The sequence below is a fragment of the Asterias amurensis genome, chromosome 7, assembly GCF_032118995.1.
Source record: "Asterias amurensis chromosome 7, ASM3211899v1".
NCBI classification, from domain to species: domain Eukaryota; kingdom Metazoa; phylum Echinodermata; class Asteroidea; order Forcipulatida; family Asteriidae; genus Asterias; species Asterias amurensis.
In genome coordinates this window covers 4,772,888-4,797,905 of record NC_092654.1, presented here as the reverse complement: position 1 = coordinate 4,797,905, position 25,018 = coordinate 4,772,888, and the positions used below count along the sequence as shown (strand labels likewise).

General features: G+C 38.1%; 1 protein-coding gene across 1 annotated transcript; it reads right to left on the bottom strand.

The window, feature by feature from the left end:
- Positions 1-922: 922 nt before the first annotated feature.
- LOC139939490 (WW domain-containing adapter protein with coiled-coil-like) lies at positions 923-25,018 on the bottom strand. The gene is made up of 12 exons (XM_071935450.1): positions 24,866-25,018; positions 24,615-24,648; positions 18,661-18,931; positions 16,104-16,189; positions 15,070-15,185; positions 13,823-13,917; positions 12,243-12,743; positions 9,950-10,168; positions 8,763-9,144; positions 6,751-6,919; positions 6,137-6,264; positions 923-5,461 (listed from the first exon to the last, which is right to left on the bottom strand). The coding sequence occupies exons 1-12, from the start codon at positions 24,904-24,906 to the stop codon at positions 5,392-5,394; spliced, it is 2,112 nt and encodes a 703-aa protein (XP_071791551.1). The 5' UTR covers positions 24,907-25,018; the 3' UTR covers positions 923-5,391.

The following is a 25,018-nucleotide window of genomic DNA, read 5'->3' as shown; positions in this document are numbered from 1 at the left end:
ATAGCATCAGTCTTATATTTAGAGGTCTGCACTCAGTAATGGTAAAACAGTTACATGAATGCGTTTAGTGAATGGATTACAGACATCATGTGTTTGGACAGCCCATTTTGGAAAAAAAACTGTGTCCAGTAAACTGAGTTCATGGGACACCTATGTATAACTTTTGCTCAGTTCAACTGAGCAAAAGTTTAAGAAAATAATAATTAATGCAGTTGAACTGTGACCCACTATGGTGGCTCAACTCACCGATTTCTTAAAGACACTGGACCCTACTGGTAATTGTCAAAGACCAGTCTTCTCAATTGGTGCATCTCAACATATGCATAAAACAACAAACCTGTGAAAATAAATAGCGAGATAAATAGCGAGATAATAATGAAAGAAAAAACATCCTTGTTACTCGAAGTTGTGTGCTTTGAGATAATTGATTTTGAGGCCTCAAAATCTTGTTCTGAGGTCTCAAAATTAAATTGGTGGAAAACTAATTCTTTCACTAAAACTACGTTACTTCAAAGGGAGCCGTTTCTCACAATGTTTGATACTATCAACAGCTCCACAATACTCGTTACCAAGTAAATTTGTATGCTAATAATTATTTTGAGTAATTACCAATAGTGTCCACTGCCTTTAAAGATATGTTCACTGATTCTGTGCTTTTAAAAGACAGTGTACATGTACAGCATTCTAGCACAAATGGCCGCCACTACAGCCGTGCATAAACTAGAGACTTCATTTTAACTTAAGTCAATTCCCTCCCCCAACAACCCGTTTTTGTTTCACATTTTATTAATCGAGTGGGCACAGAGATGCTACAGTGCAGGCCACTGGGGGAACAAATTCACTTTATGGGTTATTTTCCTGTAAAGAAACTAACAGCACTCTACGTTTCTCCTAACTTATTTCGTTCCAAAAAAACAAAAAGTACAGTATAACTTTGTTTTTAATGTGACAAATTGGTCTTGCTCAAGCAACTCATGCTGTATCTTATCTGTAGTCAACAATGTATGGATTAGTAAAGGACTTCTGACAATAACAAATCTTCCCCACACTATGTGAGTTTTCTACAGCTACTTGACAAGGGGGTTAGTTTGACTCCGATAGCTTAGCTTAATTACTGGAGGTGAAATCTTTTAATAGGAAGTGGTGCCACTAGTATACATATTTATCTTAAAACCACTCCTACATGTACATTGTTTAATCCTCTTGTATCCAATTGTTTGTATCAAAAGAATTTTGTACTGGAGAACAACCGGTCACCTATTTTCATGTAGCCAAAATACTTGGATACATTATCGTTTGACCAGGGCCCAAATTTCATTGAGCAGCTAAGACAGCAATTGGTGCTTAACATTTTTCTGCTGAGCGAAAAAATGGCCAGGATACCAGCTACAGACGGTACATGTGGAGTGGTATTTTGGCTGGTAACTTTTTTCTGGTGAGCATAATTTTGTTTTGCTTAGCTACTGTTTGAGCTTAACCAGGGGCCAATTTCATAGAGCTGCTTAAGCAACAAATTTGCTTAAGCACAAAAATAGCTAGCTTATTTTACACACGTTTACTGGCCAAAATTTCATGCCATATACATTGCTTGTGACTGGTATTTAGCTGTTGTTTACTTAGCATAACAATTGAGTGGAATCTTGGCCGGTAATCCTTAAGCAAAATTTTGTGCTTAAGCAGCTCTATGAAATTGAGCCCAGCTCAATGGGGCTCGCTTACATGGAGCTACTTAGGAAGACAATGTTGCTTAGAAATGTTTTGATTGGCAAAACGTCAGCAGGACAGCAGTCAAAAATTGTACATGTGACATTGTATTTTGGCTGGTAACCTTTTTCTGGTAAGCAAAATTTTGTTTTGCTTAGCTACTATTTGTTCTTAAGCAGCTTTATGAAACTGGGCCCAGACTAGAGAACTTTACTATATAGATAACTTCAATCTGGAAGATTTAAAGCTGATTCGATCTGCCCCGGTCATTTTGGTCAGACACCCTGTTAAAGGCAGTGGACACTATTGGTAATTACTCAAAATAATTATCATCATAAAACCTCATTTGGTAACAAGTAATGGGGAGAGGTTGATAGTATAAAACATTGTGAGAATCGGCTACCTCTGAAGTGACGTAGTTTTCGAGAAAGAAGTAATTTTCCACAAATTTGATTTCGAGACCTCAAGTTTAGAATTTGAGGTCTCGAAGTCAAGCATCTGAAAGCACACAACTCTGTGCGACAAGGGTGTTTTTTTCTTCCATAGTTATCTCGCAACTCCGACGACCAATCATGCTCAAATTTTCACAGGTGTATTATTTTATGCATATAAGGAGATGCAGAAAGTGAGAAGACTGGTCTTTGACAATTACCAATAGTGTCCATTGTCTTTAAGAGGGATGAGATTTAAACACATGTCAAAATTCCGTGCCACCGAGGACCAGCTTTCCTCTCATTCAAATGACAGCAGTTTACCTGGGGTCCCTTGCTAAATTTTAGCACTGTTAACAAATGTAGCAATGCTCGACAAGATTTTGCAAGAGAACTTGGACAGTAGAAAAAAAGGTTTTCCTTTCACACGAGGTAAATTTTGTAAAATTTCACAACCATGCTAGAATTTAGCAAGGGACCCTTGCTAAATTGCTCTTGTGTGAAAGGGGCTAAAGACGCAAAACCTTCAAGATGTTACAATTCAGGTGTAATGTACATACTCTAAGCGTCAACGGAAATAGAAACAAAACTACAGGTTTCTTTTTTGTGACAGCTTTACTTCTTTTAAAAAAGTCTAAGGGCCCACAAGGTTTTGAGAAAATCTGAAATCAGGAGAAATCCCTCGCCTCCTTTTAAGTTGTCTACGAAAGTGAGGTAGACCTTTTCAGATGAATGTTGTGTTCAAATGTAATGCTGCCTTGACACCATTTTGATAAAGATCCATCACGAGTAATTTTCCCACACAACTGTTCCATGTTGCATCCCAAAATGATCGGCTAAAAAAACAATTTAAAGAGATTCAATTGATTTGTTTTGATAACCTTCTGAAACCTTCAGGACTTAGTTCTAATAATTATTTGAAGAGTATCAAATATAGACCTTGTGCATGTGGCAAAATTTATTAATATGTTACTAAAGTACTTTGTCAAAGAGATGTCTTCCGCTGGTAACTGTTAAACGCAAAGTATAGCATTGATTATTGGAAGAGCAGCTGAGATAAGATCTCATGTCAGTCACGTTTTAGTGGAGACAATGGAAATTTGTTTATCTATTGTCAGGGATTTTGTGCACATCATTTCATTTCAGAAGCGACAATTGGAATAAGCACTATTTTGGGGGTCTTCAATTGCAATTCTCTCGATTTTGAAATTGTTTCAGAGAGACATATTTCCCTGGAGAACTTTACAGAGGCCAAAATCTGTAAGTTTTTTTGTTTAAATCAATTCATATGTTACACCTTTCCCCCCTCCCCCTTTTAATAAACAAAGCCTGTACTTTTGTTCGTCTTGAAAGACACTGGACACTATTGGTAATTACTCAAAACAGTTGTTAGCATAAAACTTACAAGCAATGGAGAGCTGTTGATAGTATAAAACATTGTGAGAAAGGGCTTCCTCTGAAGTAACATAGTTTTTGAGAAAGAATGAATTTTTCACGAATTTGATTTCGAGACCTCAGAACAAGATTTGGAGGTCCCGAAATCACGCATCTGAAAGCACACAACTTCGGGTGACAAGGTTGTTTTTCTTCTTCCATTATTATCTGACAACTTCGACGACCAAATTAGTTCAATTTTTACAAGTTTGTTATTTTGTGCATACATGTATATGTATGTTGAGATACACCAAGTAAAAGACTGGTCTTTGACAATTACCAAAGGTTTCTAGTGTCTTTAAATCTTGACGATATAAAAAATACTTGATGAAACGAAATTACCAGCATCACGATATGGGAAGCATATTGATGATTTGTAACACTTGCACAAGGTCTATCCAGAGTACATGTACAGCAAACGGGTTGGCTAGACAATAATGGCATGGGTTGTTTTTGCTTTCTTCTTATACCAACAAACACACTAAAACAAAAACTTGCATTTTTAAGCAATTCTGATGACATTTCTTATCATTGGGAAGGAAGTTTGCCACACCTAACAATCACATCCAAGTTGAAAATTATTCATAACTCATAGACACTCAAACGTATGCACTCTGCCTATGGCTTGGACCCAAATTCTATAAAACTGCTATGCAGAAAAACTTCTGAAAAATGTTGCTTGTCAAAAAGCTACAAAATGTGCAGTGTTACCATGGGTGGACAGAAAATTTGGGTTTTTGTGCCAAACAAACAAATGAGTTAAAGGATTTGGGTACTTTTTCAAAATGTCCATAGATTTACATTAAACTTACAGGGCTTGAAGATAATGATAGTGGAAAGCTTCCCTTCAAATATTACTTACTGAGGTGCTGCAGTTTTTGAGAAATGAGTAAAACAATATCATGAAAATATGTTTGTAAATGCTTGAAATAATTTTCGTCTCATGAGACCAAAACTATTTTCATGACATTGTTTCACTCATTTCCCAAAAACTACAGCACCTCAGCACATAATATTTTCAGGGAAGCTTTCTACTATCATTATCTTCAAACTGTGTAAGTTTAGTGTAAATCTGTGGACATTGTATCTTTTGTCCTACAAAAAGTACATACTACCTTTAAACAATCTGCATGGAATAACACCTTTATGGAATTGGGTCCGAACCCTTTAAAACCATGTACAACTTTGGTGAATGATCAGAGACTGGAAGATACACAAAGGTCAACGAGACAGAGGCGTTCATTGCCCTGGGCCCAAGTTCACAGAATTGATCGGCGGAAAATAGTGATTAAAGTTTTTCATTACCAAATTATTTGTCTTTACCTTTACTAAGTTTGAGCGCATGCTGGCACACAAGAAACAAACTGTTTGCTTGGGCTAGAATGGCAGTAAAATGTTTAAAATAAATTTATCTTCATCCACATAGATTTGTCAATGTGGGGAATTAGTAAAGCTAAAGTTTTTTTTTTAGTGTCATCCTACTGATTTTATCCGACATGAATTTTGCGATGGACTTAATAACAATTAGTTTAAGCCACGTAGCAGTTTTGTGTAATCTGCGATCAACAAAGTACTCCAATCTCACCAAAGGTAGCTCTATTGAACCAGTCACATAGAAAGGATTTTACTGTAATTATTGAAAACAGTTTGGAGATTAAAGGGCCTTCTAGCCACCTTCCAAGCCTATAGTCTGGCAGGGAAGAAATAAACATGTTACGATGAGTGTAAGTGATGTTGCGTGGAGTAAACCTTCCTACATTTTTCGTTTATATAATTATATACAATTACCAAGCAGTTACAACAGCTGCCGTTGAGGTTAATACTATGTCATGTAAGCGTTCTCATGTCGTAGTTTTTCTAAGTCCTTTGCTTGCTGCCGTAGAAATAGTATCCTGGGGAATGAAAATAGAAATAGAAATTAGGATACAAGGCTAAGTCGCATCTGAAAAATTTACCCAGTAGATTATGACTTTTGGTTTGCACTGTACACTCTTGCGATTTCCTGAGTTGTGCGGATAATAAATCCAAAGGCTACACGGGTGGGATTCAACTTGCAACTCTCTTTAAAGGCAGTGGACACTATTGGTAATTACTCAAAATAATTAATAGCATAAAACCTTACTTAGTAACTAGTAATGTGAGAAACGGCTCCCTATGAAGTGACATAGTTTTTGAAAAAAGGTTCTACACCTCAACGCACGATGAAGAGGAAATCTCGGCATTGCCGCAATGCCAATTCCAACAGGCGGAGACACAACCTTACTCACACATTCTCAAAAATGCATCCTTGTTGAGCACTCTTTGGTTCTTTCCTTTGTCCCTGCACCGTTTACTAAGCTTTTTATACACAAATTGCCTTGTGGAACACCCTGTGTTCGGTCAATAGAATTTCCTTTCAAGCCCTTTTCTTTTCCCTATTTTGGCCTCCATAAGATATCTGAAATGAGCCCAAACATGCACACACCCTATGCTGTAATAATTTGCACCATGGGCATGTCAAAGCATAGACTTTTTATGCCTTTGACTCAGGGCAAGAGATCACATGAAGTAACAGCTGAAATGCTCACCTTTGCTCTTGAAGTGTTGCTTGGATCTCTGATGCCCTAACTAATGACCTCGCAAACTTGAGATCAGCCGAAACCTGCGCACAGAGTTCTGCACCTAGCGTGTGGGACTCTTCAAACAGTCTTTGGGCCTGTCGACAAAACACACACAATCATGAAAACACGAGCAAACACTTTTAAGAGTTTTGGGCTTAAGAATGTTCCACAGATAGGGCTAGCCTATTCTGGCACATGACACCTAGTACAAACTGCTATCACCTTCATGCCCAACCATCCTCTGGGAGCCCACATCTGGAAACGAATCACTGGGCAGGCTTGAGCTGTAACATGGCGCTCGACTTTATGATGATCCTCCTTCAACAAATTGTCATTTTTATACTTGAAAAACCTTGCAATTCGAGAATTGATGCCATCATCATGAGAACTTAGCCATCTTCATATTAAGGTTCCATTGTCATATGAGTTTTAAGGTTCAATTTGGTTTTACTCTTAAGATATATGTTGTGTAGAGATGAGTTTACCAGAAGGAGTAGAAGATTGAAAGAAAAAAAAACAGAACAATAACAATTATGTTTTTGGCTGTTGGCCAAACACCTAATAAACAAATGGTATCTTACTTGTCTCTCCAGGATCTCTGAGGGCCAGCCACAAATATGCTTGGTTAAGGATTCCTCGTGATACAATGCTAATGATGGTGTTAACGTGGCTACTGCAGGTTTCTGGGGTGTGGTCGGTAGGCTGGCCGCGCCCGTTCCTGATAGGCTCGAGGTCTGGCTTGGTGTTGGACTAAGAAGATAATTAATAATAACACACATCAAATAATGTAGGAAACAGTATTTCACACCACAGAGAGTATGCCTAACGAAAAATCAACATGAAATTTGAAAAACATGACAAATTAAAAAAAATTGAAACTAATGTTAGAAATATTAGAACTTTTTTACTTTTACAAAACAAGAGCTAAATCTTCCGTTTCTGTGATTGCAAGACAACTTCTTTCAGAAAAATTTAATAAACAAAATCAGGAAAAATAACAGATCTGAATTTGAAAACACAGGATGTAGCACCAAAAAATAAAATCAAAAATCTAATCAACCTAACTCGCAGCTGAGAAGCAGAATTTTATTGTGTTTGACGTAGCTACAACTTGGACGAGTTGCAGGCATGTACATGTATGAAAACTTTAGGTGCTTTGGCAGTCAGCAACTTTGCCCATATATATTGTATGACCACAATGCACAAGCAGAGATCAAAGTGTTTAATTTTTTTTGCAGTATGTACTATTAATATGTCGCTCATGACGACAATCAAAGACTATATCAAGCATGCCAGGTACTCAATCACATTATAGTTTGGGCCACAAGTCTGTAAGTGTGGCTCATGAAAAGAACAACTTTAATAAGAGATTTTTTTATGATCATGCAGAAGCGCATGATATGAGATAAAAAATTACAAGACAAAATTTGAATCTCCAATAAATCTGATACAATTTGGCAGCATGGGGGGAAAGTACCTATTGAACAATGGTATAATCCTGTACAATGAATGAAGCTAAGCTTGGGCGATATCGATTTATTTTATTCACGATATATCGCCGACAATATATCGCGATATTCGATATAATCGCAATTAATGAAATTTGACATCATCAGTCTTAAAACTCCAAGTGAAAGTTGTAGAAGAGACAGTCCTAGTATAAGAGAGGTGTTCTAATGACCTATTCTTCTGGTTTTACTCCAAATCTATGGGGTATCAGCTAGCAAATACATCGCGATATTTAATCGATATATCGATATATCGCAATTATCGCGATTATCGCGATATATCGCGATATATCGCGACATATCGATATTTCGATTCAAACCAAATCTATCCGATATCGAAATCGTGTCCAAATTAATATCGCGATATTCGATAATATCGTGGTATCGCCCAAGCTTAAATGAAGCTTGACAGGCTCGAGTCCTTGGCGCCTTGCTATATGATTTTTCTGCTGTACTTTTATTTTCTCAATTGTTCGTTCGGCGCGGTTAGGTACAAGGTGGGGTGGGTGCCATTTGAGAAAAAGCAAATGTTTTATTTTATTTTTTATTTTGGATAGAAATAATGGCAATTGCCATTGTGTGCCCGATAAATTATTGATGAATCAAAAGAGTTGCTTACTCTAATGGCATCTTTTGCACATCACATTTCAGCATGGATTTTACCATCTTGAGCATGTGGCAAAAAAATACTGCAATGCATCGTTGGAAATACAAAAAATCAACACAACTAGAGTTCTGAGTATTTAAAGCATGACCAGTCAGGTAGTCAATTTCACTCGTGGCCCAGGCGTAATGGGCCATATTTTTGAATCACTTCTGGGGGTATATTCATTCATACCAAAAACAGTTATTACAGATTGGAACACATCACCGCAACAGACATCTAATCCATCACGGACAATAAGATTTTTTTAAGGAGCTGTTATAATCTATCTCTGAAGCAAATTGAAACTACGGCGCAACAAAAGTGACAAAACGTCTATTAAGCTGTGCCGGGCCAATCACATAAAAAAAGTATAAAAATGATAAAAATACTATTTATAGCAACCTCGCGCGGTCAAAAATAAGCCGCCTTGACAACTTACCTTGAGGAAACTGGGCTGGTTTGTTTACTATCCCCCGTTGGCGGAACTTCACCAACTGACTTGCATTCTTCAGAATCCAACAGCTCCGGCTTGGTATCTAAGGACTCCTGGCTCAACTTCAATGCGGACTCGCGAGCGAGACAGGTCGGTGTGTCTGCTCTTGAGTCCCCTTTGGAGTGCGACTGAGAGTTACTTTTGGATTGAGACGACTGGGAGTTACTTCTCGACTGGGAGTTACTCCTAGATTGCGGGGAGGGCTGAGGTTGCGAGTGGGACTGGAGTGGGGTCGTGGACAACTGGTTGCGCGGGGACACCTGCGAGATGGCTGGGGAGGAGAGATCCGAGACAGACGCAACCGAGATAGGAGACTGGTTGGATAATCCTGAACAGGAAATAAAGATAAGAAGTTTAAAGATGATGACATTCCAGATCAATAAACCTAGTGAACGTTGGGATCAGTTTCAATGTAGTCAGAGTGTTTGTTTATTTATTTGTAGAAATGAGGCTGACTTAGACAACATCACTGAAACTTGACAACAAGTAGACAAGATGTTTTTGTTTAAGGTTTGCAGTGTTTTGGTTTATCAATGATCCTGTAAAATTCTGAAAAAGGAAACCAACTAATCACCTTTAAAGTTTTTAACTTGTGGTAGAAATGCTATAACTTTCATTTGGAACACCAGATTTTTCTTACAAAATGGTAGTATCCTGTGACAAAATGGGATAACTACACTGTGTATAATATGCTAAACATGGGAAGTCAAAAAGTTTTTTACCAGCCTAACAATTCGGAGTTTTGAGAGGAGCTGTAGAAATTGAATTTGCGTGTGACATTTCATTCAAGCTGGTAAATATAAACAAAGCTGAAGACCACTTTGAAGTACCAAGCTTTGTAAGACAAAGTGACCATAAAACAGAAAGAGTCTTTACTAAAGTGATTGTCAAGCATGTCAATTGGGCAAGGGATTTATATGGGTGCAGAGACCTGTATGGTTCATTTTTGAAAGGGGCAAGGGCACCAAGGCATTTTCTCCTTGGTAAAGGGTACCCTATGAGGAAATTGTAAATTTCTACTGGAGCATTTTAAGGGCACCAGGGCAATGACCAGGGGCATGGAGGCAATCGCCTCCGTTGCCTCCGTGAAGCATCAGGCCTGGGTGCAGGAAAATCAATTTGTGTGAACTTACTCTCAAAAGCCTCATCCAGCCTGTCACTCTGATGGTGGGGATGGCCGTGTCTATCTAATGACGGAGAATGGGTTGGGAATAACTTGTGAGCAGCTGGTGGGTGGAGACCTTGTTGGTTTTGCTGGTTATTGTGTGTCGGCTTCGACAGCAAGGGAGAAGGGGTAGCTGTGGGTGTGCCTGGGGATGGGGTGGTTCTTACTCGTGGTGACTCAGCGGACGCTGGAAAGGTGATCGAACATAAATTGATGAATCAAGATGAAGCATTCAGATATTCATAAACTACACACAGAGCACTTTAAGAATCAATTACTGTTAAGATGCATGGCTTGAATGCTTAAATGGGTCACAGTAAAATTGTATTTTAACACACTTCTCTTAGTTTTCATTAAAGGGTCTGGGTACTTTTTGTAAGACAAAAACACAATGTCCACAGATTTACATTAAACTCACACAGTTTGAAGAATATTAGAAAGCTTCCCTTTAAATTATACTTGCTGAGGTGCTGTAGTTTTTGAGAAATGAGTAAAACATACAAAAATGTTCGTCTCAGGAGACGAAGTTCGTGACATTGTTTTACTCATTTCTAAAAAACTATAGTACCTCAGCAAGTAGTATTTTAAGGTAAGCTTTCTACCATAATTATCTTCAAACAGTTTAAGTTTATTGTTAATCTGTGGACATTGTGTTTTGTGTTACAAAAAGTACCCAAATCCTTTAACCACATAAATTCCTTCCACAGGACCATCAAATTCACGAGCGAATACTCAACCAAGGATACACACTTTCTGGATGTCAAGGTTCTCAAGACGGATGATGACTTAATCACAGATCTCTTTGTTAAACCCACAGATAAGCATCAACACCTACATTCAACTAGCTGTAACCCCTGACACTGCAAAACCAGCATAGCCTACAGTCAGGCCCTCGGACTACAGCGAATCTGTTCTAATGATTCTGATTTTATCCACCACTCACAGGAAATTAAGAAACACCTTGTTTCCAGGGGTCATAGCTCCCTAGCTGTCCATCGCGCGATCCAGAAAGTCAAGGTTCGTTCCAAAGAGTTTGTATTTTCGAACCTCATGCGAGTTTAATCCTTAAGCGAGATCGTAGCAGCCTGAAGCGGCTTGTACCGAAATGCCCATAGAACAAAAATTGTCTGTTTCATGTCATTTTTGTTGACAATTTTAATGACAATTTTCGATGAAACAAATGAAAAATATTTATTCGCAATGTCTGCCTGCTTTGTGATACTTGAAGCTGAAGATGGTAGAAAGCTTCCCTTAAAATATTACTTACTGAGGTGCTGTAGTTTTTGAGAAATGGATAAAACAAGTCACAAAAGTAAGTTTTGTCTCAGCGAGACAAAAATTATTTTAACATGTAAAACGTATTTTCGTGACATTGTTTTACTCATTTCTCAAAATCTACAGCACCTCAGCAAGTAATATTTTAAGGGAAGCCTTCTACTATCATTATCTTCAAACGGTGTAAGTTTAATGTAAATCTGTGGACACTGGTTTTGTGTTACAAAAAGTACCCCAATCCTTAAAGTGTAATGTGTGTAAACGTGTGAATTGATGCAAGGTCAAAGGTAACTCTGGCAGGATCTGGCCAGGTGCTCAAGGCTGGTATCTGGCGTTATTCATGAGCCTCGAAGTGTGCCGTCAGATGTTTAGGGTATTCTGAGAGCTGCTTCGTCTGCTAAAAAAGTGTTATGAAATTGGTCCCCAGTTATGTCTGCTATGACCTATTAGAGAGGTTTAGCTGCACGTTACGCGAGCAAATACGTGAAATTACGTTGTTTCTAGGTGACATCACCACTTTGGGCTTATTTCATGCGCACGTATGACGTCTGCACGTACAAACCTGACGTGAGAAATGGTAACTTCACATATGCGTAAAATGTGAGATTTTTACAACAACATTTTCTGACGTTCGCATTCACGTTTTAGCTAGCGTAACGTGCAGTATCCAAGTCCTCCATTGCAAGCAGGGAACCAACCTAAACATCTACACATCGAGGTGCATGAATACACCAGATACCGATCTCAAGAATCTGCTGGTTGCCTGCCAGATGTACTTTTATAACCCACTTAAATTTGACATGCCATAATGCTGTGTGTGTACTATTGGTCAGAAAGTTGTGTTGTGTGTGCACCAGTGCCTTTCTCTATCCTTACTGATGAGGACAGGGGACCAGTCTAATAGGTAACAAGACAAATAAAGTAATAGTGTGTGATAGGTTAAGTTATTTTACTCGATTAGAGTAACAATTTGTTTTCTTTCTCACCTGTGCGGTCTTTATCACCCCTTGGGTAGGAGACGAGAGGTTTAAGTCTACCATAAATGTCCGTGGCCAAGGAAAGTCCACTAACACTGCCACCGGGGCCAACAGCGGCACTAGGTTGCACAACACTTGGAGTGCCCCCACTGCGTGCTTTATCATTAACACTAGACTGTTCTCTATGCTCCCGGTGCTCACCGTCTTGATGTCTCCGGTCTCGTTCCGTGCGCACCCCTTCATTCCTATAAGGTGTTTGGTTAGACTGCAAAGGCCGTTTCTGGCTACTATTGCTGCTGCTTGTGCTGGTGCTGTGGCACCGATTGAGTGTGCTTGTGCTGGTGGTTGCCGGCCTCTCCTGGCCTTGGGGTTTGGATGACGATCTCTCCTGGGTCTTGCTGGAGGGTCGTTCCGGAAATCTATTGGCTTGCTGTGGTTGTTGGAGCAGTAGAGGGGACGGCATTGGTTTTTCTCTGGCCGACTCATTGGAATGCTTGTTGTTAGCATCAGCTAAAAACAAAATAGTTGAAAGTATTGTTGCTTTAAAGCCATTGGACACTTTCGGTAAACAGTACTGTCCAAAGGCCCACACTTCGTGTATCACAACTCATATATAAAAAAACAAACCTGTGAAATTTAGGCTCAATCGGTCATCAGAGTCGGGAGAAAATAACGGGAAAACCCACCCTTGTTTCCGCACCTTTCGCCGTGTCATGACATGTGTTTAAAATAAATCCGTAATTCCAGATATCGAGAATTGATAACTGTTTTAATGTTTTCTCAAAAAGTAAGGCATTTCATGGAGTAATATTTCAAGAGAAGTCTTTCACCATTACCTTCTGTAAACCCTGTAATTTTTTTGTAAATCTGTGAACTTTTTCTTTTTTTTTCTGTTTCGAAAGTGTCCAATGGCTTTAAAAGAGTTATTAATAAAGGGATTACAAAAATGATAACACTACCGTAAAGTCCGGTTTATACTTCCTGCAAATGCGAAGCGAATGTTAACGTCACAAGATTCCCAACAAATCTTCACAGCAGTTCAGCTCTGCTCAACTCACTTGCGAATATCGCAGCGATATTCGCAGCAAAGATAGTTGTGGTGTCAAATTCAAGTCAAACTCGCATTCGCAGGACGTATGAACCGAGCTTAATGCTCTGCTTTAGAAAAAGCTTAGACTTAAAGAGAAAAATCTGACTAGAGCAAAGAGATATTCATATCCCTCTCAAAAAATACCACAGATTTTTAAGAAACATTATGATTGATACTTCAAGCTATAATCGGGGCTCAATTTCGAAGAGAAGCTTTTAACAGATGATTTTGTGGCGATTTCTCTTTTATAGGTCTGCTACCCATAAACATGGGAAAAGGCATGCTAACCTTCCAGTGCTTAGTGTATAAACAAATGACGTAACATCGTAAATCCACAGTGAACCTGAAAGCTGGACAATAATTTTCTTGCTAAACTGTGAAATGTGTATGCTTGCTTACGAAAATTATTCTGCTACAGTAAAAGCTAGCATCTATGAAACTGTCCCTTGATGCAGAAAACAGCACAAAGTCTAATGCCATGACAGATCTTAGAACTCACGTTTTGAAGGTGTTGCATTTCCACTTTGAGCTGGTCTTGGTGAATCTTTGGCAGCGGGTCTTTCCTTAGCTCCAAGAGCTCTCTGAAGTTTCTCTCTGAAAACAAATCAGGGACAGGTTTATGTTGTTTTTCTCATCGAGAGAAGCTCAAAGCTGGAAATTATTTAATCTTTAAACCTGTTGGAGAGTAAAACTAAGCATACACCTCACCTCCTCAGACATCATCCTATGGCCGCAGAGCCTTCAGTGTCGCAGCCACCCCACCCCCCCCCCCCCCTCCCCCTTCATTATGGAACAAGCTTCCATCACACCTCAGGGACTGTTCATGTATTGACATTTTTAAGCGCCATTTGAAGACCTACCTTTTTAGGCAATATTATTTTAAATAATTTAATGTAGTGTCCTTTTAACTAATAATGTAGAATTGTATTGAATTTTCAGTGGCTTGTCCAGATTTTGTTTAAACTGCCTAAAACATATACATGTAGAACATATTTTCGTAATTGCCTTTCAAAAGGCAGTGGACACTATTGGTTATTGTCAAAGACTAGTCTTGACAGTTGGTGTATCTTAACATATGCATAAAATAACACACCTGTGAAAATTTGAGCTCAATCGGTCGTCCAAGTTGCGAGATATTAATGAAAGAAAAGAACACCCTGAACAGATGTTTTTAAATCAGTGTTTCTGGTAATTCCCTTTTAAGTATCTTTGTATTTAGCGCTTTGAGGCCATTATGGCAATTTGGAGCTTTATAAATATCTGATTATAAGTATTATTATTATGTTTTTAACTCAGTGTTTTTGAGAGGAAATCAAGTAGGGAAATGTATTTGTAAGAATCTGAACCCGGGAGTTAAAGGCACTGGACACTATTGGTAATTACTCAACACAATTGTTAGCATAAAAACTTACTTGGTTACAAGCAATGGAGAGCTGTTGATAGTATAAAACAATGTGAGAAATGGCTCCCTCTGAAGTAATGTAGTTTTGGAGAATGAGGTAATTTCTCACTCAAATATTTGAATTGATTTTGAGACCTCTGATCAAGCATCTGAAAGAACACAACTTGTGTGTCGAGGATGTTTTTTCTTCCATTATTCTATCGCAATTTGACAACAAATTGAGTTCAAATTTTCACAAGTTTGTTGTTTTATGCATACGTCGAGATACACCAAGTAGGAAGACTGGTCAATTACCAAAGGTGTCCAGTGCCTTTAAACTTGTGTAACCTGTATCTCAGTCTCACCTTTCAAGCCACTCTCTGGGTTTCTCCCACTGTGAAACCTCCGTCCTGCAGTTGTAGTAATACTTTTTCCCTGAGGAACTGGTGTGCTCAGTCCACTCACCGGCTTTGGCCAGAATCTGTTACAATATCAATATTCAGCAATAATCAGAAAGATATTAATTTGGGTTTTTACCCATATACACAGATGTGTGTTAGCACTGCATACTCGGTACTTACCCGAGTTCTGTGAAAAAAATCACAGGCATATTACTCGGGTGAGATTCAAACCAATGACCTTTGCAATTCTAGAGCAGTGTCATACCCACTAGACCAACGAGATTGCCTGGTGGCTAGACGCAGAAATATGCAGCACACATTTAAGACTTGTACACATTTGACACTACCACAAGCTACATGTAGGCTAATCAGGGTGATGCATACAAATAAGGGCTGCCACTGAAACATTCCATTTTATCAGCTATTTATTTGTTGCTACCATTTTTCAATTAGACAAATTCTAGGGATTGTGATAGAGCAAGGCATGCTATGATAAATCCATACGATGTCACATGTTTGCAACATTACAGATAAAGTTGGAACATTGAGAATTGAGTGAATGAGTGAAGCATTGAATTATTAAGTGAAGCATTAGCTTTAAGGCTGTGGACACTATTGGTAATTACTCAAAATAATTATTGGCATAAAATCTTTCTTGGTGACGAGTAATAGGAAGAGGTTAATGGTACAAAACATTGTGAGAAACGGCTCCCTCTGAATTGGAGTAGTTTTCGAGAAAGAAGTAATTTTCCACGAGTTTGATTTCGAGACCTCAGATTTAGAACCTGAGGTCTCGAAGTCAACCATCTAAACGCACACAACTTCGTGTGGCAAGGGTGTTTTTTCTTTCATTATTATCTCTCAACTTCAATGACCGATTGAGCTCAACTTTTCACAGGTTTGTTATTTTATGCATATGTTGAGATATACCAACTGTGAAGGCTAGTCTTTGAAAATTACCAATAGTGTCCACTGCCTTTAAAATAAGGTTTCCTTACCGCTTTGATGTGTTTTTCATGATCTGTAACATGGGAATTTGTACCGTGGTGATTAACCATGTTCTCTGCTGGTGAACTGCCCAATGCTGTAGGAAAAACAAAAACAGGAAAGTAAATAAATCATTGTTATACATGTTTTATCTTAACAGTAGGCAGCTGGCCAAATGTAAGGAACGATAGCTGTAAATGATGTAAAAATTCCTATGAGTAGCAGGTTAGTTACTTCATCTTTGAGAGGGCAAGGCCTCAAATTTGAAAACCTTATGGACAACTTTTGAAAGGGCACCAAGGCCAGATCAGGGCAACAGAGGGCCAAGACCAGGGTAGACCTGACAAAGTTGTTCTACCATAGGGAAAATATCATGCAGCATACATTGTTAAAGGCAGTGGACACTATTGGTAATTACTCAAAATCATTATTAGCATAAAACCTTTCTTGGTAACGAGTAGTGGGGAGAGGTGGATAGTATAAAACATTGCGAGAAGCGGCTCCCTCTGAAGTAATGTAGTTTTCGAGAAAGAAGTAATTTTCCACGAATTTGATTTCGAGACCTCAGGTTTAGAACTTGAGGTCTCGAAATCAACCATCTAAACGCACACAACTTCGTGTGACAAGGGTGTTTTTTCTTTCATTTTTATCTTGCAAGTTCGATGACCGATTGAGCTCAAATTTTCACAGGTTTGTTATTTTATGCATATGTTGAGATACACCAACTGTGAAGGCTAGTCTTTGACAATTACCAATAGTGTCCACTGCCTTTAATATTACCAATGAAGCAGAATTACTAAAACATGATGAAGCAATATTGTCCACAAATGCTTGATACCCCGAGATAAAAAAAGGGTATCATACAGGTATTCATTCAAAATGAAGCTAACAAAATTATGATCTTTAAATGCACTGGACACCTTTGGTAACTGTCAAAGACAAGTCTTCTCACTTGGTGTATCTCAACATTATACATGCATAAAAAAGCAAACCTATGAAAATTTGAACTCAATTTGGAAGAAAAAACACCCTTGTCGCACAAGTTGTGTGCTTTCAGACGCCTTGAATCCAAGACCTCAGCTGAGGTCTCGATTAAAATTCAAATATTTTAGTGAGATATTACTTCTTTCTCAAAAACTACGTTACTTCAGAGGGAGCCGTTCCCAAAAAATGTTTTATACTCTCAACAGCTCTCCATTGCTCGTTACCAAGTAAGTTTTTATGCTAACAATTATTACCAAGTAAGTTTTTATGCTAACAATTATTTTGAGTAATTACCAATAGTGTCAAGTGCCTTTAAAACAATTTCAGAATGGTGTTGACAATGTCTACTGACCAAAGGAAAATAAATAAGATGATTTTCAGGAGAAAACCTTAGAAAATAGTACCATTTAAAAGGTAGGCTTACTGGAACCATAGAAAAAGAAAAGTTTTTGGCAAACTTATAAGCGTAAGATAATAAGATCTGCAAAACAAAAACAAGTTTAACAGGATAAAATTTAGCGGTGGGTGAGTGAAAACGGCAGTGGGCAAGTCGAAATCCTTCCTTTAGTAGTCCGCCGAGCGGGTCAAACAAATTTGTCTTGTCACAAATAAGGGGTGCATTGGTGAAAAAATGAAAAATCAGATTCAGGTAGAAAACATGACATGCCTGGTTGTCCAAAAAATTCAATATGAAAGCTCATGGAGTAAAATAGGTGGAACCAATAGCCACGACTTTTAATAGTGTCATAATTTTAGTTATAGACATGAACTACATCGAGGGGTGTACATGTAACATTATAACTCTCCCTTAACAGTGGTGCGCTACCTAAAACACCTGAAGACTAGTCAACATTCACCTCCAAGTGGTCTAGCTGGCTAGTTCAGTATTGAAAAGCTTCCCCGCTTCATTTGAAAAATGGACTAAGTAAAAACACCAATGGACCAGTGAAATGATAAGCTAAAGGCCGAGTCACACTGTAGTAACAATGAAAGCGATAACGATCACTACGCAAAGAGAAAGCATTTTATTGGTTGAATGAGCTTGTGCGTATTCGCCGTGGAAAAATTCAACCAATAGAATGCGTTCTCTTTGCATCATGATTGTTATCGTTTCCGTTACCCCTGCAGTGTGACTCGGCCTTAAAGCCATTGGACCCTTTCGGTACAGAAAAAAAAAAAAATTCACAGATTTACAAATAATTTACAGGGTTTACAGAAGGTAATGGTGAAAGACTTCTCTTGAAATATTATTTCAAGAAATGCTTTACTTTTTGAGAAAACGGTTAAACAATATAAATTCTCGTTTACGAGAATTACGGATTTGTTATAAACACATGTCATGACACGGCGAAACGCGCGAAAACAGGAGTGGGTTTTCCCGTTATTTTCTCCCGACTCCGATGTCCGATTGAGCCTAAATTTCCACAGGATTGTTATTTTATATACAAGTTGTGATACACGAAGTGTGGGACTTGGACAATACTGTTTACCAAAAGTGTATAATGGCTTTAACTGGTCCAGCTTGCAAGACAAATTCTGCACATGTCTGTAAAACATAAAACCAAAACTTTCCAAAAGACTTACACTTTTGTTTCTCCCTCTGTCTGTGCAGGTAGGACTCTTTATTACGATATGTACGTGGGCTACTCCTATCATTGGATTGCCTGGACCCCGGACTGATGGACTGGCGATGTTGATTGGGCGAGTCTTTACTGGAGATATGTAACCTCTCCTTGTGGTCATCATGGTGGTCAGCGCTACGGTCGGCACGCTCGCCGGTCTTGGAGGAGGGCATTGACCCCTTGGTTGCGTCACTGTTCCCACTGTGGCTTTTGGCTGGAAATCTGTCCACAGTCTGGAATCAACAAAAACATACCAAAATGTTTACATGGAAATATAATAAATGCTATTTTAAAGGATTTGGTTACATTTTGTAACACAAAACACAATGTCCACAGATTTACCTTAAACTTGCACCACTTGAAGATAATGATAGTAGAAAGCGTACCTTAAAATATAAGTTGCTGAGGTGCTGTAGTTTTTGAGAAATGAGAAGAAAAAAAGTCACGAAAATATGTTTTACATGCTAAAGTAATTTTCGTCTCATTAGGAAAGACGTTTTTCATGACTTGTTACTAATTTTTCAAAAACTTTACAGCACCTCAGCAAGTAATATTTGAAGGAAAGCTTCCTACCATTCAAAAAACAAATATAAGGGAAATGTCTGGAAAAATAGACATCTCCCACAACTGTTGAATACACTGGTACACTTAATATGCCTCAATTTACGTTGTAAATTTGACTTTCCAAACATTACAGCAACCATACAATGAATCAAGTGCCAACTCTCCAAATGTCACATGTCTATTGGTGACTGAATGGTGTCAATCTCTCTGCCACCATTACTTTGCAGGCAACGTTGTTCTCCCATGGGGAAACTATCACGCAGCATACATTGTTAAAGTTAACAATGAAGCAGTAAATTACTAAAACATGATAAAGCAATATTGTCCACAAAATGCTTGATACTTGAGATAAAAATAATGGGCATCATACAGGTATTCATTCAAAATAAAGCTCAAAAAATTATGCTCTTTAAAAGTCCTACATTAAAGGGTCTGCAGCCGATTTCACGAAACTCTAGGATGAGTCATAACTCAAGTTAGGACGAGTAACCCGTCCTAACTTAGGATGGGTTCAATTCTTCCTACGTATTTGGATACGGGACTCAACTCGTCCCAAGTCCTGAGATTAATCCTAAGTTAGGAAGAGTTTGGTGAAATCAATGGCTGGGTACTTTTTGTAGGACACAAAACACAATGTCCACAGATTGACATAAAACCCTCACAGTTGAAGATTATGATGGTAGAAAGCTTCCCTGAAAATATTACGTGCTAAGGTGCTGTAGTTTTTGGGAAATGAGTAAAACAATGTCATGAAAATTATTTTAAGCATTTACAAACGATTTTCATGACATTGTTTTACTCATTTCTCAAAAACTACAGCACTTCAGTAAGTAATATTTGAAGGGAAGCTTTCCACTATCATTATCTGAAAAACCCTGAAAGTTTAATGTAAATTTGTGGACATTTTGAAAAAGTACCCAAATCCTTTAAATGGTCTGGTTACTCTAATGTCCACAGATTTACAACAAACTCACACAGTTTGAAATAATGGTGGTAGAAAGCTTACCATAAAATACAACTTGCTGAGGTGCTGTAGTTTTTGAGAAATGAGTAAAACAAGTCACGAAAATAATTGTCATCTCTTAAGACGAAAACTAATTGCATGACATTGTTTTACTCACTTCTCAAAAACTACAGCACCTCAGCTAGTAATATTCTTAGCGAAGCTTCCTACCATCATTATCTTCAAACGGTGTAAGTTTAATGTAAATCTGTGGTAATTGTGTTTTGTGTTACAAAAAGTACCCAAATCCTTTAAAAGTCCTACACTAATTGAAAAGAAACCGTGCTTCATAGTTTCAATGCAGGGTTTATCAATCCACAACTCCATACATGTGCATCTGTTTACATGTAATTAAATGTGCCTGTATCAAAAGCGTAAAGTGAATATTCTGTTTAAATTAGATTTTGTTGTCCCCGAAAATGCAAGTGGTGGGTCAAATAACACTACTGGAAATAAAAAATTAATTGATCTCAATAGAAGAAATGTGTTTTTTTAAAGGCAGTGGACACTATTGGTAATTACTCAAAATAATTATTAGCATAAAACCTTTCTTGGTGACGAGTAATGGGGAGAGGTTGGTAGTATAAAACATTGTGAGAAACGCCTCCCTCTGAAGTGATGTAGTTTTGGATAAAGAAGTAATTTTCCACGAGTTTGATTTCGAGACCTCAAGTTTAGAACTTGAGGTCTCGAAATCAAGCATATGAAAGTACACAACTTCGTGTGACAAGGGTGTTTTTTTTCTTTCATAGTATCGCGCAACTCCGACTACCAATCGAGCTCACATTTTTACAGGTTTGTTATTTTATGTACATGTTGAGATACACCAAGTGAGAAGACTGGATTTTGAGAAATACCAATAGTGTCCACTGCCTTTAACAAGAAAAATATTCAAGTGTTTTTCTACCCTGAAAGATACGGTGGGTTGGTCCACAAATTTAGCTTCAAAACAGGCCAGATGCTTTGTTTTTTGAAGAGCAAGAGCACCAAGGCGTGTTCTCCTTGATAGAAGGCACCTCTACCAGGAAACTATATGAGGAAACTGTTCAAAAGTTTCAAGGAACACCAAGGCAATCACCAATGGGTCCATTGCCTCCATGAAGTATAAGGCATGTAAAAAACATTGATAGTTTTGAATGGATTGGCAACTTAAGGGTTGTGTCTACAATCAAACATTATCATTGAAGAAACTCATGATGGGTGGAGTCCGGGATAAAACTTACTGCATTGAATCAACTGTGCACGTCATTTCTCAAGAAAACCAAATTATATTACTGTACATACAAAATATTTGAAGGAATACATTCTTTCCTATACTCCAGGTACCAATATCATAAGAGATGTTAAAGACACTGGACATTATTGGTAATTGTCAAAGACAAGCCTTCACAATTGGTGTATCTCAAAATATGCATAAAACAACAAACCTGCGAAAATTTCAGCTCAATCGGTCATCGAACTTGCGAGATATAATGAAAGAAAAAAACACCCTTGTCACAGGAAGATGTGTGCGATTAGATGGTTGAGTTCGAGACCTCAAGTTCTAAATCTGAGGTCTTGAAATCATTACTTGGAAAATTACTTCTTTCTCGAAAACTATGGCACTTCAGAGGGAGCTGTTTTGCACAATGTTTTATACGATCAACCTCTCCCCATTACTCGTCACCAAAAAAAGGTTTTATGCTAATAATCATTTTGAGTAATTACCAATAGTGTCCACTGCCTTTAAAGCAAAACCAAAATAAGTGAGTAATTACAACTAGCTAAAATATAATACCGCGCAACCGTCTTTAGACTGGTTTCCTGCTCAATTTTGTGTAGCAGATAAAGGTTGAGCAATACTTTCTGCTTCAGCAGTTCTAAGATAGCGAGCACGTTTGTCAGTAAAGATACCATAAAACTAAGTCACATCAAAATGTGGAATGTTTCGTCTGTGATTTTATGCATGTCAATAATTGCTTATTTAAATCTGGCAAATCAAAATAAGCAATTGAGGGTTTGGGGTAGTTTTGACTCCACAAAATGGCAGACCGTGTTTCTTCGTGGCGTAAAAGGAAAACCTTGCAATTTCGAGGCATGTTTGTGTGGATCATTGTATTCTACTTTTAAATTATCTATCTAACCATTGGCATTTCAACGGTTTCAAACGCTTTTCAAAGACCAACTCGCCCGATCCAAGGCAACATGTTCCTTTAAATGAATACATGTTAATCTTTGAAAGGAGTAAGATCGTACATCCTTGCACAAGTTTGTTGCAGATTACCATTGGTCCTAACCTATAAATAAGAGCCTGCGCATCTTTGGCCTTATTCAAAACCTCACACTATTTTTTTGTATTTTTTTTATGAAAGTGGCCAGACACACAAGGCCTAAAGGCCATTTCAAGGTGTGGGCTACAATTATTTTTTTCACTTACTCCTAGGGATGAAACAGGGTTCCCCTTTTACAATCCATACGGATGTAGGCTTGGGTATCATCAGTCCGAAGCCTGGCCAAATAGTTTGATTAATTTGGAAGTTTTTATGCCGTCATAAAAAATTAATACACAATGCAGGATGCACTGTCAGTTTGATGTCGTTTTTCTAATGGTTTTGTGCAGCAAGCCATGGTCAACTGTCAGACTCACTTCCAACAGACTAAAGCACTTAAAAATTAAAAATTAAAATACTTCAAGTTTTCCAACATTTCTTTCTTTAGATCTTGATACGGGTATCGCGCAAGCTATTTTAAAAATATGTGTAAGTTTACATTTTTAACCTTACCAATGTTAAAGAAACACGTTGCCTTGGATCGGTCGAGTCGGTCTTTGAAAAGCGTTTGTAACCGTTCGTTATGAAATGCATAATGGTTAGAAAGATGTTTAAAAAGTTGAATACGATGATCCACACACTTTTGCCTCGAAATTGCGTGATTTTCCTTTTACTTTGCGACCTAACATGGTCAGCCATATATGGGAGTCAAAAATTTGACTCCCATAAATGGCCGACTGTGTTAGTCGACGAGGTAATTGGAAAACCACGCAATTTTGAGTGATACATTTGTGGATCATTATATTATTCTTTTAAAATATCTTTCTAATCAATGCATTTTATAACAAATGGTTACAAACCCTTTTCAAAGACCAACTCGACCGATCCAAGGCAACATGTTCCTTTAAACACACCCTTGGGAGTTGTTCATTTTCAAAAAAGCCACGAACAATTCTGGTTATAATAATACAAGAGTTTAAATTGCTCTTACCATTGCAACCTTCACCCTGTGCCTACATTACATTAGGAGCTAGTTCTAGTGCGACATGTTCCTTGATAGGACGATTGCATACTCTAATAAGGGATGTGACCAAGATGAACGAATTACAAGCTACTGCTACCCTTAAAACATTTATCTTCGCATGATCATCAACCCAAGAATGACCACTAAAATGTAGTCAAGAAATATACCTTCTTTTCGGCCAAACAAGCAACTAAAAAATGCATATGAATCATTTCACAAAAAATGTGTGCATTTATATGCACCACTGTAGTGTTGATACCCAAAATTTGCGGTGACCAATTTTGTGTACCTTTTTGTCTCAATGATTGTTCTGCAGTTTGTATTAAAACAAAGCGCGTTTCTCACTCTGTGCCTCAGGCTTCACACTTGAGAACGGCAAATATTCTTGAAGAATTTAGCTCGCTATCAAATTCTTATAAATTGTTGATCATCCAGCAAAGATAATTGGCACATTGTTCCACGATCGGCAAGGTCTAAACATATTAATACAAGTTCAATCACTTTTTATATTATTTCGAGTCGAGGCCCTACATTGCCCTACTGTGCTACCTAAGCTTAGTACCTACCAAGGCCCAATTTCAAATCAACGATCTCTTGAACTTCTGAAGCACAAGCAGCAAACAATCACAAATTAATTGTGAACCAGGCAGAAGGTAACCAACCCCTAACGAAGTAAATACCTACCAGGCTACCCTGTGACTGTTTTGTCGAGCAATATCTTCAATGCAGCTCAATGAAATTGGGCCCAGCTAGCTAGTCATGTGCTGGTTAGTTTTCATAAAAACACCGAAGCAAAAGGATAACACAAAAATAATATAGAACATTTCTGTATATCCTACACAAAATATAAATAAGAAACATGATTGTGGCAATATTGCTTCAACATGAAACAAGTAATTTCTGCGCAAGAAAATGTGTGATTTCTCGTTTCTGAGAAATCATGCAGAGTTAGCTGCTGTGGTTGCATTGCAGAGGCAGGAGATGACGAGATGAACATAACATCAGTCTTGAGAACCATCAGACACATGGCATTCAGCTGAGCTTGTTTTCTGCAAGTTTCTCCAACATTCACACACCTGAAAAGGACGGGCTTCGTTCCTGTCGTGGAACCTGTAAAAAGGAGATAAAAACAATTTGCAGTTAGCTTTTGATAACTATCTGTTATCCTGGCAAAAATAAAACATCCAACCTACAGGTCCGGTAAATTTAAGAGCTCAAAATGTACATTTTGGCAGGTATACATTTTGGAAAAGATGGCGGTTGGGCAGTTGAGAATCCAAAAAGATAAGACAGCTCGTTTATAATGAAGAAATTCGGCGACAATTACCCATCACTGAGTCTCGGATGTTTGCTTGCATGCATTACCATCAATGCTAGTGTGTGTGGAGTGAGCCAGAGACCGAAAAATTTGGGTTTTGAGATCCAAAATTTTAATTTTTAGACCACTCCACGACACATTGCATACCACTAGGTGGGGGAA

What these genes read in the sequence shown, in the direction of transcription:
- LOC139939490 (XM_071935450.1), bottom strand. Translation starts at nt 24,906, where the DNA reads ATGGTAATGCATGCAAGCAAACATCCGAGACTCAGTGATGG. An exon ending in ACGAAGCCCGTCCTTTTCAG is followed by an intron (nt 18,932 to 24,614) that starts GTGTGTGAATGT and finishes TGTTGATTCCAG; the next exon opens with ACTGTGGACAGATTTCCAGC. An exon ending in CCCAGAGAGTGGCTTGAAAG is followed by an intron (nt 13,918 to 15,069) that starts GTGAGACTGAGA and finishes ATTTGTTTTCAG; the next exon opens with AGAGAAACTTCAGAGAGCTC.